General features: G+C 37.8%; 1 protein-coding gene across 1 annotated transcript in view; it reads right to left on the reverse strand.

Moving 5' to 3' along the window:
- Nucleotides 1-580: 580 nt before the first annotated feature.
- The window catches only part of LOC111864155 (LIM domain-containing protein jub), a 103,639-nt gene continuing 86,120 nt past the window's right edge, over nucleotides 581-18,099 (reverse strand). Inside the window, exons 5-9 of the mRNA XM_023851208.2 lie at nucleotides 16,337-16,467; nucleotides 13,223-13,274; nucleotides 8,115-8,183; nucleotides 5,797-5,913; nucleotides 581-1,119 (exon numbers count right to left, since the gene is read on the reverse strand). Of these exons, the coding sequence (XP_023706976.1) occupies nucleotides 1,087-1,119; nucleotides 5,797-5,913; nucleotides 8,115-8,183; nucleotides 13,223-13,274; nucleotides 16,337-16,467 (402 nt within the window). The 3' untranslated portion in view covers nucleotides 581-1,086. The remainder of the gene's footprint in view (nucleotides 1,120-5,796; nucleotides 5,914-8,114; nucleotides 8,184-13,222; nucleotides 13,275-16,336; nucleotides 16,468-18,099) is intronic.

The following is an 18,099-nucleotide window of genomic DNA, read 5'->3' on the forward strand; positions in this document are numbered from 1 at the left end:
TATTTAGTCTAGAAGTATTACCTTATGCACTGACCTCCACAGCAGTGTTTGTAGACAAATGATGGAGGAATCTCATCTTCTCTATGTAGCATAGGAGTGACACAATTTCTTTCTATCCCCCTGCATTTCTGCGAGACAACCAGTACCTCGTTCTCTATTTCTCCAACCCAGAAGTTATCCTTTCTTTAAACATCAGGTTTATCTGTGTGTCTGCAATGACTTATTTGGGCACTGGTGACTGTAACTTGATTGAAGCAACACTGGGTTCACCTGGGGCTGTTGGTCAAATTATGTATTTGGAACCGTTTGATTGGTGCATTTTAAATCTGATTTCAAGTTTACAATTGCACCCATCTCTGGTGTATTCTTCTAATTATCCAAATTAAATGACCAACTTCCCCTGATTCTCCCTACATGTTCTTTACTTATATTTCTTTATTACTTTTCATATGCAATTTCAACTGGCTTCACCCAAATTATCTTGGTTGCTGCAAAAACAGAAACTAAACCAGTATCAACACTTATGATTGTCACTACAGGGGCATACTGTGTATCTATGTGGCCTCATGTGTGTATTTCATTATCTGTTTATATACTCATTGTCTCATTAGAATTATATCTGTTGTTTTCAATAGTAGTAGGAACAGGTGGTGGTTCCTCCCCTACCTTGATCCCTGTTCAACATTCACTTCAAAATACCTATGCTTCCCAAATTTTAATGTTAAATGATTTGTGCCCTGAACTTCTTTACAGCTACAGAGTCATGTATGAATAACAGTAACTACTGAGTCAATTTCAAGAATAAAAGCATTTTAAGTTATGTTTACTCCATGAAAGAGGAGTAAAATGCCAATGGCTAGACAGTAATCATGTACTGTATACGGGAAAAGCAGAGGACAGACATCGTCATTCACTATATCAACAGGCTCGAGTACAGATTATCATCTCTCCTATCACTTCACTTATGAAACACTCTTTCGTCTAATGTATTTTCCTTTTCATTGTTATGGTTCAAAGCTTGTGCATTGAATCTTATCACACTGCACTTAATTATATTTACATGGCAAACTGGTTACAGGCTGCCCCTTAGCCCAGGTACTGATAGCTGGCTGGTACTCCCTGTAATAGAAACAGCATTATCACATTTAGGTTGAATGCCAAAACCAAACTACGCTCACCTGGAAGGAAGGTGACTCCATTTCTTACAATAAGGAAACAGCACAGAATGTAATAATCAGGAAACGTCGAATATTCCATTAGAGAAATTGCATAATCAGCACTTCAGACAATTTTTGGAGACATACACTAGTCATCCTATCCCAAGTGAATCGACGTTAAGAAAGAATTATCTCTCTACATGTTATGAAGATATGTTAAATAAGATTCGAACATCTGTTGCTGACAAAAAGATATGGGTTTCCTTGGACGAGACTTCTGACGTAGATGGGCGGTATATTGCGAATGTTATAGTTGGGACCCTGAAACAAGATCAACCTGGAGAGAGATTTCTTCTTGACTGTGAAGTTCTCGAAAGAGCAAATCATTCGACTATAGCTGTCCTATTTGATAATTCCATGAAGTTGTTGTGGCCAAATGGAATACAGCGAAATAATGTCCTTCTCCTAGTAACAGATGCCGCTCCATACATGAAGAAGGCTGCCAAAGGACTTCGAATCCTCTACCCGAAAATGGTCCATATTACTTGCCTCGCTCATGCATTGCATAGAGTGGCTGAAGAAGTTCGAGGACATTTTCCTGATGTAGATAGGCTAGTTTCAAACGGAAAGAAAATATTCATCAAGGCCCCTCTTCGAGTGCAGAAATTTAAACAAGAAGCTCCTCTACTGCCACTTCCTCCACAGCCTGTCGTCACACGGTGGGGTACATGGTTGGATGCTGTGGCATATTATTGTGAAAATTACACAGCCATTGAGAAAATGTTTAATGGCTTTGACAGCAGTGAGTCAACATCAATTAAAGCTGTCAAGGACTTATTCTCTACCACTCTAGCACAAAATCTGGCATACATAAAGTCAAACTTCTGTTCAATTTCAGGTGCAATAACTCGCCTGGAATTTGTAGGGACTGAACTCTGTGACGCGTTGGACACTGTAAAGAGCATTGAGAATGAACTAAACCGAACTCGTGGTGAAATAAGTGACAGGATTAAAACCAAAATAGAAAGTGTTCTTCATCGGAATGCTGGTTATTCAACATTATGCAAGATTGCAGATATACTTTCCGGTAAACTAGCAACATTCGAAGATGATACAGAACTGTCACCAAACGACTTGACATTCTTCAAATATGCTCCTGTCACATCATGTGATGTGGAACGAAGTTTTTCCAAATACAAAACTATCCTTAGTGATAATCGGCGATCTTTCAAATTTGAAAATTTGAAAATGCATGTAGTTATAAATTGCAATTGTAACAGTGAAAATTGAGACGTGAATAACTCAGTGAAAATTGAGACGTGAATAGCTTGTGTTCTTTTAAATGGTGTTTTTAGATAACAGAGTTAAGTTAGTGTTCATACCATGTGCACCAGTGTTTGTCTAAAATATGAACGCAAATATCAGTATTAAAAAGAAAACAATGAATGGTTTAATCCAGTACGAAATGTCGAAATTCCATCAGTTTTCTTTCCTTCAGAGACATAATAGGGCTAATTTGGTAAGTAGGACCTACTATCATATATTCATCATCTTTATTCTTAAACTCTAGTAAAAGTTGTAATTAAAATTGTGAAATTTTATGTCCCATTTAATATTTAAGGTCATATTTTACACTTTTTAGGTCATATTTGACGTAATTTTGGGTCATAAGTGCATGCATATATTTACAGTTTTTAGGTCATAAAAATCCGGGCCCTACTAATAATAGTCTTGATAAATGGTCCAGTAAAGGAGATTACAGTGAGACAGACATACAACTCAGTGGTGGAGAAGCAAGAAATGTGTATAGGATTTTGGCAGGGAAACTTCTGTGAAGATGGTAAAATGGCAGAATATTGTGACTGGGTATATTATACAAAGTGAAATGAAATTTGCACACAAGCTGTCCACAGTCTGATTCCTTGTTAAAGTAAGTATAAAAATATTGTACAACATGTCTTGATATGTCACTGTCAAATGGCACAGGCTATCACATGTTCAAATCATGGGTGTCTCCTGGTTATAACAGGTGTCTGAAACAGCTTCCATCCACTTCAAGGCAGATGACAGTGCACCACACAGCATTCACTTGAACACAACACACTGCCATCAACCATTGTCACAGCTGCTTGAAATATTGCCATGAGATTTTGAATAGTCTTGGGAGGGACTCCATAAACATGCTCCTTCAAGTGACCCACGGGAAAAGATCCAGCAGCCAAGGAGGCCAACCAATGGACCCTTGACAATCAATCCACCTTCATGGACATGTTGTGTTCAACCGCTGCTGGATATCTCATAGTGCTGGAGTTCCATCCTGCTGAAACCTCTATCTTACAGCTAGAGGCACATCCTCAAGCAGCCCCAGTAAAACAATTTCCAGCAAATCATAATATCATTGAGCAGTCAGCCTGTCACGTAGCAGATAGGGCTCCACAACAATGTCCCCTATGATTCCAGCCCAAATGCTGATAAAATGGACTTCATACCTACATTTTTGGATAACATGAGGACTGTCCTGTACCTAAAGGCGACTGTTTGTGGGTGATGAACACACCCTCACACGTAAAACAGGCTTTTCCTGTCCACAGAATATTACGTAAAATATGATCATATGCGGTGTGTTCATTTCATAGCCATTCACAAAACTTCATTCATAGAGGATATCATCTAGAAACAGATGTGTGCTCTGCAAGTAGTGGTATGGATGCAGCTGACTGTCATGACATACCCTGAGGATCCTCAGTTGGGATAGTGCCAATTCATGCAATATTATGTGAGCTCCTCCATGGCTTTCATCCCACAGGTGGAATTATTACTTTTCATTGGCTGGTGTCCATACAGTAGGTGAATTGAATTGAATTGAATTTATTTACATTCTATAAATCCTAAGTAGGTTAGTACCTTTGGATACAGAACAAGTCAAAAGGTTACATACATAAGTACAGGCAATTTTAGCTTAAAAGTAATATTATTTACATTGAAGTATTCATCTAAAGAGTAGAAGGAATGAGCATGTAGATAATTCTTTAACTCTGATTTAAACCTTTTAGTATCATTGCCAAAGTTTTTAATACTTTGTGGCAGATTGTTGAACACTTTTATGCCAGTAAAGTAGACTCCTTTTTGATATACTGATAAAGTTGATGAGGGTAGGTGGAAGTTATATTTTTGTCTAGTATTCATGTTATAGACATCAGAATTTAATTTGAATTTATCTTTGTTGTAAACAACAAATAAGAGAAGCGATAATATGTATTGCGATTGAAGAGGTAGAATTTTTAATTTCTTAAATAATTCTCTACATGAATCTCTACTTCTACATCCTGTAATGATTCTAATTATATTCTTTTGTATTTTAAAAATTATTACACTATGTGAAGAGTTCCCCCAAAATATTAATCCATAGTTCATAATAGAATGAAAGTAGGCATGGTAAACCATCTTCAATGTTTCCTGTGACATAAAAGGCTTAATTGATCTCATCACATAGCAAGCTGCATTTAATTTAGGTATAATTTGTTCAATATGTATTTTCCAAGACAGTGTACTGTCTACATGTATTCCAAGGAATTTTGTATCAAGTACTTTACAGATTAATTTGTTGGCATAACTGATGTCCAGATCAATTTGGTGGTTGTTTTTAGTTGTGAATGATATGTAATGGGTTTTATCAAAATTTAATGAGAGTAAATTGGCTTTGAACCATCTGTTTAAGGCTTCAAATACAATATTTATGTCATTTTTAAAGTGACCTGCATTCATGTGTGCTGTAGGTGTTACACTTCCTGTCTCAGGCATATGCTGCTCCAATCATTGGAACACATTAGCATCTAGATGGCATCTACCAGGATAACATAGCACACATTCCTACATAGTAGTATCAGCTCGACTACTATAGGTACCAAGGATAACAAGCATGTTGTAGTATTTGTAAAGTGTGTATTTCATGATCATTCAGTCATAGCTGACCCCTGGTGTGCACCATGTCTTAAGTATACTTAATAACACACTATTTATTATTGTGACAAATAACATTGCTGAGAACTGTTACCCCATTTGATGGTGACATGTACCTTCAAAACCACGAGTCTCAGGACATGCTGTGTAACATTTTTCACTTGTTCTTTTAACTAGTAATCACACTATGGAAAGCTTGTGCACAAATTTCGTTTCATCCTGCATATGAAAACAGATTAGAACTGAACTTGATAAAAGTGAAAACTTCAGTAGTCAGAATGTGACTGGAAAGTGGAACATTATCAAAAAGCAACAGTGAAACTGAAAATGAAAAGAAGAAACTAATTTCTGAAGTCTGAGTGCCCAGAGAATAAGACACATTCAGCCTCAATGATACAGTGGTGATGATGAAGGCAAGCAGTTTAAGATGATAGCTTGGCATGTCACAACATTCACAGACTTCTTTATTAAAGGTGAGGGATGGAGGATCTTAGAAGGCCAAACTACATTATGGACTTTAGCTTTATGATGATTTTTTATCAAATGAAATCAACAGTTATTAAAGGGAGAATACACTTGATGTGTGCAATGATCTTGACTTTATTATGGCAAAACTAATCTATCTGCAAATGCAATCAAGGGGGACAAAAGATCGTGGTATCAATTATGGCTAGTTTACCTGCAGCTGGCGGGGATGGTGGCTGAGGCACTGGATGTGACAGGCACGACACATTAGACGCCCATCCAAGGGATAACAGCGTTTGTCTGGCTCATCTGTCAGCTGCATCCCACAGTCCTGTAAGAACCAGTGACACTTCCTGTACATGACTAAACAATTATACACATATGGAATATTGCAAGAATACATTTTTCTGTGGTAAATGTGTGTGTGCTGCTGTGTGTCATACATACATATATACTAATGGGGCATGTAAGTACAAAAAGCAAATAACATACAGACACATAAACATAACAAATAGCATATATTAATAATACATCTTTGCATACTTACTTACTTATTTACGGAGCTGAGCCCTTCTTGAGAAAAAGCCAAATCTGCAGCTACTCAAGAATTTCCCAGCATTTTATGGAACCTGAAGGTTCATTGCTGTGTTCATAAGAGCCCTTCACTGGTCCCTATCCTGAACCAGATCAATCCAATCCATACCATCCCATCCTATCTCTCTAATATCTATTTTATTATTGTCCATCCACCTACACCTTGGTCTTCCCAGTGGTCTCTTTCCTTCTGGCTTTCCCACCAATATCCTATATGCATTCCTTTAATCCCCCATTCGTGCTACATGCCCTGCCCACCTCATCCTCCTTGACTTGATCATTCTAATTATACTTGGAGGAGAGTACAAGTTATGAAGCTCCTTATGCAGTTTTCTCTTTGGTCCAAATATTCTCCTCAACACCGTTTTCTTACATCTTTGCATACTGCAGATAAAAATAACGATAATAACCACACAAATATTCATAGGGATAAACAAAACAACACAAGTAATATTAAAACAACTACAAAAATTAAACATTTGTAAAATTTAACAGTAACAAAATTCATGAACATATATTATACATTACAGATAACGTGTACACCACAAGAAGATAGTACACAGAGTGATGTTCTCAAGAAAATGCATTTCAATGAGTGAACGATAAAAATGGAATAACACTGGAATATTTTAACTTAAGAATTAATGCAGTGAAGCAATTTCAACAAGTGAACAGTTGCATAAGGATGGCTTAAGTTTGGCCAAAACATGCAGCAGTTTAATTTTAATATTATTTTAAATGAAGGAGTAATTATAAACAAAGCTGCATTTAAGACAGGAGTGAGGAACTATAAAAACAGAAACATCTACATTCTATCAGACAGTGAAGCTGCAGTTAAAGCACTTGGCAAATACATCACCTCAACTGATCTGAGACTGCCATCAATCCCTCGTGCAACTGGCCAAACATAACAGAATTCAGCTAATATGGGTGCCAGGTCATGAGGGTATGGTTGGTAATGAAACAGCAGATCAAATGGCAAGAACGGGATCTGAACATTTGTTCAAAGGACCTGAACCAGCTTGCTGCACTGCAATTGGAGTTGCCAAGAAAGTGAATGAACAGAAATGACAAAAGAACCTTAGGAATCCATAACTGGACTCAGACAGGCAAAGGAACTTATACTAGAGCCCTCTGTGAGAAGAACAAAGGAAGTGTTGAAATTAAACAGAGACAAATTAAGATGCATGGTAGGACTATCTACAAGACACTGTCACGTAAAAGGAAATACTTCCAAACTGGGACTGACAGATGACCCCACTTGCAAAAGAGACTAGTAGTTGAATCAGTCACACATATATCCTATGTGACTGTGAGGCCATAGCTTATTTCAGATTTCATCACATGGGCAAGTTCTTTATGGAACCAAGCGACTACCATGACTATGTAGGACTTTGTTTATGTGGGATAAACGAAGTCCTACATTTCATTTGAAGTGTAGGATTAATAGAGGGTTAATCAAACGAGGAATGACGATAGATCATTGAAGGTTGTGGTCCAAGGGATCAGATTATTATGGCCCATCCTTCACTCACACATGGGAGCACTCGCGCGCGCACGCACACACACACAAGACAGGAGTGAGTGTGTAAAGTGGCACATCAATGATCATCATCTTCACCACTGCTGCTGCTGCTGTTTTCATCAAGAAAATTTACTATTCCCCAAACAAGTAAACTGTGAATGACTCACAATCATTATAGAGAGAAAAATCAATTGCATTACAATCCAAAAGAAATGGAAAATTTGACCTTTTATGGATGGTACTGCTGGAAGTATAAGTCTGTAAGACATGAAATTTATTCCAAATAATGGATGGGCCACAACAGACTCTCGGTGTTGACCCTAATAACCTATCATGACCTGCCAGATTATAAGGATTATTCATACAATATAGTTTAATTACATATTAACTTAGATTTCTGACTATAGCCTTACCTCACAGATATAGCAATCAACGTGGAAATCCTTGTCCATGGAAACTACACGAACAGTCTCTTCTGTGCCCTGTAAGATACATGTGTGCCTTAAACTGTTGTAGCAAAAGCTGTAGCACATACTTATGATGGACTCTAGTCCCTCTATGCTACTGTATTAAGATGGGTTACAGAAAATATGAGAGCAAATAGAAAAACATGTCATACATAAAGTGGTGCAAATATAAAGTTTAAAATGTTCTAAAATGCAAATACAGTGAAACCTTGATTTTACACTTTTGAAGGAACCACCTAAAATAAACGTAGTTTCAAGGAAATCAAAATGATGTAACATAACGAAAAATATGCGTTGCTTTATGCTGCAACTGTGACAAACTATTTAAAATATATGTCTGAACACAATAACAATGTAAACAACAATGTTGCCTCTTAAATCTGTAGATCCAAACATCAGAAGCTGAAAAGTTGTCTATTCCTAGACAAGCAATGATATGCAAGGTCTTCTCCTTCAGATGAGTGCCTTCTATGGAAATGTTACTTCTATGTGATTGCTTCAACCAAGAGCTGATTCCAGTTCTTCCTTCAGTGAGTGTTCCAAATATTTCTACTTTTTGGGAAAAGTTCCACAATGGGCATAACAGCTTTCAATTTGTTCATGAATTTTCACAGTTGTGTTCAGTGTACACAGACAGTCACGATCATGATGCCAGTAACATATGTTCCAACATGCACATCAACTAGCATCTAATTTTATCATACACTGTAAATGATTTCAGTTTTGCTTTTCTATTCATATTCAGGCAAACAGAATTCGTTAATAAATTGACATGTTTATATATGATGCTCAGTGTCATGTAGATAGCATCAGTAAAACAAATGACTGCTGCTACCTAAGCACAATGGCCAGCATGAAAGTCTGTGATAGGTTGTGTCCATTCAAGTGCAGTTCAAAAGCTTTGTATGAACATACATGTTCATTTTATAAGGATAATCCCTGAATGTAAGTGAAAGAGCACCACTGTTTCTTTGAATTTTCAAAAACAGATTACAATGTAAATGTGAAACTGGGTACATTTCCACTGACAAGACTTCAAAAAAGATCAAATTTTTTAATGATGTAAATTTGAGGAAATGTAAAATCAGTTAAAATTTAACAGTGTTCTTATGGCCTTCTGGTTGGAACCAATGAAAAATGCATAAACTCAGAAAACAGATAAAGTCTGAGAATGCAAAATCAAAGTTTCACTGTATTTGGGAACAACAAAATGGACCTTCATAATGGAATAAACATTTCAACTCCAAGCCCATCCACCATTACATGTATGCCTGTGTGGAATATCACATGCTGACATCAAATGTGAGCTGTATAACTGGCTGACTTACAGCTTTATTTATTCTGTTCAGAAGCATTACTATTTAGCGTTTCTAGAAGCAGTCTGGCGTCAGAGCGCAGTGAAATCAGTGACCAAACTAAAAGTATGAACTAGTTGATGGTAACAGTTATTAGGAAGAAGATTCTGTTCTAGATTTTAATTTGGAGGGCAGAAGACAGTACAGTGCTGGGGGGGATCATGTATTGGTAATTTTGGATCTCAGAATTCTACAAAAGGTGTAATGGACTTGGTGTCAATCTTCAAACTAATTTTCATGGAACATGTTGTAATGACTGTAACAGAAACCAACTGTTATGCTGAATGATTTCAGAATTCATTCAAACACCTACATTCATGCAGATTAATTTTCAGATCAAGGAAATCTTTGCAGAAGAGGAAATACTGCTCTTCATGGTCATTCATGCTCAATGCTTAATTCAGAATCCTAAACTTCAATCATACCTCTCCACAAAGAAAGTTCTATTAAAGCCAAATTTTAGTGATGTCATTACAAGTTAGTCCTGATATTCACATATACACTCCTTCACTTTAATGGTGATGAAAAGAAAGATTCATACAACAGACTTTCAAGATTTTTGCTCTTATTTACAAAAAAGTTCAGGAACTGTTTCTGCCAAACAAAGATATATCTATGGACAAATCTGTAACACTATGAAAGGGCTGTCATCATTCAAACAGCACCTTCCACTGATGACTTCATAGTCTGTGATCAAGACATCTGAATAATGTGAACTGGGCAGGCTGCTTATTTATGGATCTTCCTTGTTTACAATAGCAAAGCCATTATACTCGAGTCCCCTCTTACATTAGCAGATATGAACAAAACCACTGCCACTGTAAAGATGGTGGAGCCCCTACTGGAGAAGGAATAGATGAATAAATAATTTTTATAATACTCTCACAAGAACAGCTCTTCATAAAACAGATTATACCAATGCTTTAAAGCAGAACAGAAGAAATGTTCCAGAAGTTATAAAAGATAACAGACTAAAATATGTGAACTTAAAGCATAGCATTCAGGATCTGTAATGGTGATAAATGGCACTAACACATTCAATATTTCTGTCACAATGACATTCAGTAAATGCTATATATTGCCAAGTGCATGAGTGACTATAGATTGGGTTTGGATTGGTAATTGGAGATACTGAATGCTTACAGATTGGAACTGCAAGTAACTAGAGCACTATCGCTAATTTGCACACACTGCAGTTCATTACAGCATGCACTAAGTCTTCTCAGTCTGCTGTGTCTTCACCAGTCATTGTCTGGTAACAGCTTCCAACAGCGAACATTCCCCTTAATCTGGGTTCCCAAACTATCCCTGTGCCACAGTTACCAGCTTCTAACAACAACTGAACTGCAGCAGTCCTCTAACTCAATTACTCACTCACCAATCAACTTGCCCTACTCCACTGCACTGCGCTCACTAACTCAACTTGGTTGGTCAAGTGATATAACCTTGGAGCGGACACACAGAAAACACTCTTTCCAACAGTACTTCCATTGATTTGCACAGGCTGCTGCCTAGCCATGGCTCCAATACTGTTGCAGATTTACGAAACTGTTGTCTAGTTATGGTCACTGGCTCGTTGGTTTCGCTACTGTTGACTAGCAATGGTCACACTGCTCCCTCCTTAAGGCTATTCATCCTGAATAGCCCACAGATATACTGCCATTTCTTCTTTTCCAAGTGCTGTAATTGTGACGTCTGTGATCAGTCGTGCCCTCCATTCCTTTGGCCCGGTTCTCAAGGTGATTTACCCACCAACTTCTCCCTCCTTAAGGCCACCATCCCAAGCAGTTACCTCATAAGGTGCCAGTCAGTCCAGGTGTATCACCATCATCCTTCCTTTCCAAGTTCCAAGAGTGGTCAGTGCTCCACATCTCTGACTCTTTTAAGTTGCTAGTAGCCTCTTTCGATTGGGCAGTGGTCGGCTCCTCCACAATGTCTTGACACTCATTTTTCCAAACCTCTTAAGATGACCCAACAATGCATTTCACCATTTTGCGGCCCAATGGTTTGTCCAAGGGCCTCATAAAATTCTCTTTGCTTCCCAGGCATACCTGCTGTTTCTGGCCTTGGTTCCTTAAGCCATTGTTGCATTCTGGGTCCTTCCATCATCTCTTCTCAATAGTCGGTCCTTTATGACCATATCCCCTAAGCCGTGCCATTCCCACATGGCAGATCATCCATCTGTGGGCAGTGGCCAACTTCTTCTGGGACCCACCATTGGCCCTGGGTCCATTTTTTCAGCTGCTGGAGGCACTCTATGTCTACATGCCAGTTCCAAGTTCGATCCCCCAGTGCTCTGATAGATTCCACTGCAGCCTCTTCCTTAAGGGTGGCCTGCTGTTCTGCTACAACCTCCAACTTTCCTTGACTGGCCTCCAAATCTGTGGTGTCCATTTTGTGGAACATTTCTTCGAAGACATCCATGGTGACCTCCATTCTCTCCATCTGGGAGTCTATCCTGGCAATCAGCCATTTGTGATGTGCACTAACTTGGGATCCATCCTTTCTTGGTTGGTTTCCATCTTGGCCAGCATCTCTTCTTTCAGGTGTTCTTGGCCAGCTCTCAATTCAACTTTCATTTCCTTTAGACTAGCGTTCATCTTGGCTTGGTTGGTTTTCGTTTTGGCCAGCGGGCGTACCACCATTTGTTCCATCTCCATAGAGTGGTGATACAGCTTCTTCCTGTGGTCTCCAATCCAACCACTTCTGACATCAGTTGTCATATTTACGAGTGATTAGAGATGTGGTTTGGATCGGTAATTGGATTTACTGAACATTTATAGATTGTAACTATAGTGCTATCGCTAATTCACACACACTCTGCAGTTCACTACAGTGTGCATAAAGTCTTCTCAGTCTGCCGTGTCTTCACCAGTCGTAGTCTGGTAACAGCTTCCAACAGTGGACATTTCCCTTACTCTGGGTTCCCAAATTATCCCTGTGCCTCAGTTACCAGCTTCTAACAACAACAGCTCATAACAACTGAACTGCAGCAGTCTTCTAACAAACCAACCAACCAACCAACCAACCAAATACTAACCAAAGAACTAACTCACTCACTAACCAACCAACTTGCCCTACTCCACTGCATTGCACTCACTAAGTAACTCATATCAGTCAGTCAAGTGACATAGCCTTGGAGCTGACCCATAGAAAACCCTGCTTCCAACAGTAGTCCTGTTGTTGGTTGCGGGTTGCTGCCTAGCAATGACTCCAGTACTGTTGCGTATTTACAAAGCTGTTGCCTAGCAATGGCTCTTGTCTCTTTGTTTGTTTCACGGCCATTGCCTAGCAACAGGTCTATATGCCACAATATATTATACAAATTGTGCAGAAGTTGCTGACCAAAATTCATGGCATCAAAGTGGATGAATGTTATCAAAAGAAGCCCAAAATTAAGAAAATGAGTTTCGAAATTTGAAACTTTGTAAAATTCTAAATACTGCCAACAGATAACACAAACAAATTATCTAGCTAGAATGTTGTTTACAATCCTGTGCACATTATACAACAAGGTTGAGATGGCTGAACACAGCAGTGAAAGAGATCTACAAAGAAATCTTTGATGTCTGGAATTCAATAACAATGGAGAGGGACCAGTTAAATATTCTTAAATGCTTTAATTATATACTGAAGTTCTTTAGCACAAAGAAATTAAAATGTCCACAATTGCATATGTTTATATGAGTTTCAAGTTACCTCTACTGGAGTGATTCCCTTCCCACAGGCTGCACACTTGGGTGCAAACATCCTGCAACAGGCCAATCACAATACAATAGTATTAGCCTTCTACTGATACATTTGTCAATTCTACAGTGAGGGTTAAGAGGTCAATAATGTAGCTAATCATACATACAGTAAAAAAAAACGTCAACCCTAGAAAAGATCTGAACCAGCTATCTCCAAGATACATGGTAAATATATAACCTCTGAGTTACTTTAACATGTACAATAACAAAGGGAAATAGTGCTGTAGCTCCAAAAGATGTGGACAACTGGATTTTGCTACATTTGATTTGGTTCAAAAAATGTCAAGTCAGTAATTTATTGTACCTCTGATTCCAGCATTAATATAAATCTGTTTAAATTAACTGTGTTTCTAATTCAAAAGTCTTCAGGCTTTTACAACTGTTTGTAGCTAATTTTGCTTCTATTCTTGGACGATTACTCATTAGTCTTGGACTAATTGCACTGTTTGAAGACAAAAAAATTAATTCTTGGGTGATGACAATGTGTTACAGCAGGTTGGTTTACCAACACTTCACATAATTTAGCATTCTCCATCTTCAAGGTAGAGTGATTAAGCAGTGGCCTGGTGTGAATACTTATAATTCTGAGCCATGAAGCTGTGGTCAAATCCATTTTCTGACCTGTTCACATATTATCAGTATGGACATCAACTGGAACCTGGATCCCTTTTCTTCTGAAGTGCGGATGTCAAAATTTTATTCAGAATCAGCAGTGTCTGATGGTTTACTATTTTCATATCGTTTGTTGTTTCTGTTGCTAAGGTATTTGTATATTGACTTCCAGGCTGGACTGAGCTATTTCCTGCTCAAGCTCTAGTATACAATGATCTCAAAAGCCTAATGAATGATTCTACTGACAGTGTGAAACCGATAACTAGCCTGCAGTGCAGTGATGCACAGCACTCAGCCTGCCAGCATTCTTTACGTAAACCACCAGAAACAAATGGTATGTGACATATAAATAAATGCAGTTAAATGCACATTTTCAATGCTCCTGAATCAGATGTTGGTGCTATATGGGTATATAAATTCTCAGTACATCTCCATTCTAACGTTCTTTGATGGATTTCTGTGGGATTGTTTCTGTCTGAAGAACCTTTGGCTTATGTAAGAACGCTGTGGTGGTTCTGTTATAAATTACCAACTCTAGCATACAACAACTGCTACTTTTGGACCATAGCTTGTAAAAATTATATGTTTCACTGAGCTTTATAAGATATGGAAGGGAGCCACACTTGTATTCATAACAGTTCCAACTACTGGTGCTTCAAATAAACATACTGCACTGAGTACTTCTCTTTCTGCTCTCAGCACTTCAATTATTTCAGCTGGCTCTGAATTTGGAGTTCTGAAACAAGTTATATTTTTGCTCAGAATGTTTTGTGATCTTATGAATATGATTTCTTTGTGCTGTGAGTTTTGTTATTCTTTCCAGTGGGTTATTTAATGATGCTTCTTCAATATCAAGAATGCATCAGATGGGAGGACAATTGATGAACGATAAATTGGAAAGGATTTAGAAGAAGTGGTTTTCGTCTAATGGGGGCATTTACCCCAGTATTTTCCTGGATGGACCAATGAAAACCATGAAAACTTCAGTCAGGATATCTGGTGTGTCAGCCGAGATTTTAACAGAGGAACTCCAGAATACAATTCTAGAGCATGACTTCTAGACCAACTTGCTTGGTAGTTCTGTTATTAAAATGTTCAAGAAACCAATGAGCTATGATATAATTACTGAAGGTATTTTTAAAATCACAGCTACTAATAAAATCTATGGCTGACAAAAGTCACTGAAGAAGTGTAAGTTAGACTAAGAAAACAAAGTACTGTCACATGACAAATAACTTCACACCATCTTGGATCTAGCAAATTTATTGCACATTCACTCTTACATTTACACAATTCACAATTACACCACTACTGCCGTTGGCAATATCACAAATACTTCTCCTGTAGTCATTTCCATTCACTCAATACAACTTGACTCAGCGACTGCTAGACTGCAACTGACTGGTTACTCTCTCTCTAGTAACTGGCTCAAGACTCATTACTCACTACTCTAGTAGCTTCCGCACTGACAACACAGAAAACAGTTATGCGATAGCTACCACTGTTGTGTAACATCGTGTTTACAGGCGTTGCTGGGGAACACTGCCAAGAGTTGTTTATTGCTGCAGGGAAGTGCTGTTACGTCACCGCAGCAGAAGTTTGGAGTGTTTACCGAGGGTTGCATAATAATGGAAGGGGTAGGGTTATGTGACGTCACTCGCGAGACCACAGAGTTCACATGACTCTTACTTCCTGTTGCGCCATCCACGTCACAGTATTTTAAGGGCAATGGGAAGAGAATAAAGGCACAATTCTGCTGGTTATTTTGATGAATCCCTTGTCATACACATTCCAAAATCTGGAGGTACAATTTCCAGCTGACTGTTCTGTCTGGAGAAAAAAAATTCATTATGGATATTTTTTTTTATCAAAAAGGCAGATCAGTTTGAGTTTTGTTTCATGATTGTGATCCCAGAGACTGTGGATTTGATCAAACCTACAATTTCAGACACTGGAGTCTTGTATTGGAATCAAACTTATAAGGTCTCATCACTATTCACTATTTTGTCTAAAAGGTTTAATTCTTACAACAATCTTCTTAAAAGTCTGAGCAAATTCTATTTCTTCCCATCTTTTTGACAAACGGAACACTGCACCAATAAAAACACTTACTGCAATCTCAAAACAAATTAAGTGTGTCTAACACAAAACTGCTGACTCATGCAATCATATGATCCAGCAGGTACAAATTCACTACTGTTTGAAGCTGCTGCTGTTTCTTTAATCCCTCAACGTCATAGGACATTTAAATTGCACTCACTTCTCACAGGAGCGGGATCTTACTACTTCATGAGGCACACTACATGTCAGATGACACTGAAAGGTTAAATGTCAACCCTCATATATGCCTCATCTCTTTATATAATCAAAATGGTACTCATTTTAACTTAAAACAGCATTTTTGCAATAGGAAAATACACAATTGTACATTTATATGAGCAACTCATCTTACCTATGATAATCATTAACACAATAGATTTTGTTGTCAACATCCACTGTGAAGGGAACACCATCCAGACATTCATTGCAGACACAGCAACGAAAACAGCCTGGGTGATACGACTTCCCCATTGCTTGCAGTATCTGTTCAAGAGTCACAATATGATTCCATTTAGTAAACTTCTTGCAGGTGAAAGAATTCTTCAAAATCCTAATATAAATTAATTATATTATTATTTTTATCATCATCATCATCATCATCATCATCATCATCATCATCATCATCACCACCATAATTATTTCATTATTACCACAAAGAACATTAACATGAGCCTCAATCTCTTTTAATAGTAGTAATTAAAGAGCAATATTTTCCAAGCTACTTTAACTGAGGTTCTTTTTGAGTGTTCTCACCCAATTCTCCCTTCTCACTCACTACCATATCTCATTCATCAATAAATAAACCTCAGCAGTTGCTATAGCATTATAAAGTGTCCAGGTTTATAATACAATCCAGTATGTAATAGGATGAAATTAATAATAAAGTAGGACTGTGCATATACTAAACATATGACGTTCTCTCACAAGTGGTTGCTGAATGCCAGCAACAGTATTCCTCCAAATGTTCACCTAACCAACTTAACATCAATGTTAACAGAGTGGCCTGGGCTTAAATCATACCCAAAACTAGCACAGACATTGTTGTTGTGGTTTATACCTCCAGTTTTGCTCTTGCTGACTGTCTTGGCCTCTGCTGACCTTGGTATTGGGGTGTACATTGATTTCTGGGGCATGTGCAGATATGAAACAGATGACCCTGCTTCTCCTGACAGGGCAGATTAACAGGGCCTCTGAGTCATAATAAAAACCGATAATTCTCATGTTCAGAGACAAGGGAAGGTAAAGGAGTGTGGAAAACAATATTATATTTGAGCATCCTGTTACACTCACACAATATATATGAGACAAACATCATCTTAAGTGTAACAATTTAATTGTAGTTTTTTTTCTTTCCCTCCTCCACTACATGTTTCGGCCCTAAATGGCCATCATCAGGTGTGTATTCTTACGTAGCTGTTACACTGCCTGTTAAAATTTAAAATCACCAGTCTTTCTAATTGTACAAAATTTTTGTTAACCTACACGCGTTAATTTGTTTTCTAAATTTAGCACTTTTTTAAAACTTTAATTCAAGTTAAAATGTCTATAAGATTTTTGTTCTTTTTCTTTTTCAAATTTTGAAATTAAAATTTCTCAGGGTACGTGCCCTATGTCTATAGTGCTGCAGCGGCCACTTCTTGTTTAACGCTGTTCAGGTATCGTCTGTAATATACAAATATTCGTATTACTATCTTATGTTGTTATGTTATTCTTATATGTTTATACTGTTATTTGTACTTACTCTGTGTAGGCTCTCTCTGTGTGTGTCGCTGCTTATCTTTAATACGTGTGCTGTCTGGTGTATTGTGTACTGTGTTTTATGTTGGTGAGTGCTGGAGGGGGAATGGGTAGTGGGGAGAGGGAGGTACCGTTAGTGTGTATAGATTTCGTGTATAGTTTGAAATATGGGATTGTATGTTTCTATGTGTGTGTCATTCATGTGTACGCCCTTCTTACTTATTTTATATATATGGTATTTCTCTAATGTATTCAAATGTCTACCCTTCTTTCCTGTTGTTATAACTTCCATTACGTCTGTTATTGTTCCGTATGCATGTCCTGTATTTAGTATGTGATTTGAGTACCCGGAATTGCTATTATTATTTCTAATATCAT

The sequence above is a fragment of the Cryptotermes secundus genome, unplaced genomic scaffold, assembly GCF_002891405.2.
Source record: "Cryptotermes secundus unplaced genomic scaffold, Csec_1.0 scaffold1647, whole genome shotgun sequence".
Taxonomy (NCBI): domain Eukaryota; kingdom Metazoa; phylum Arthropoda; class Insecta; order Blattodea; family Kalotermitidae; genus Cryptotermes; species Cryptotermes secundus.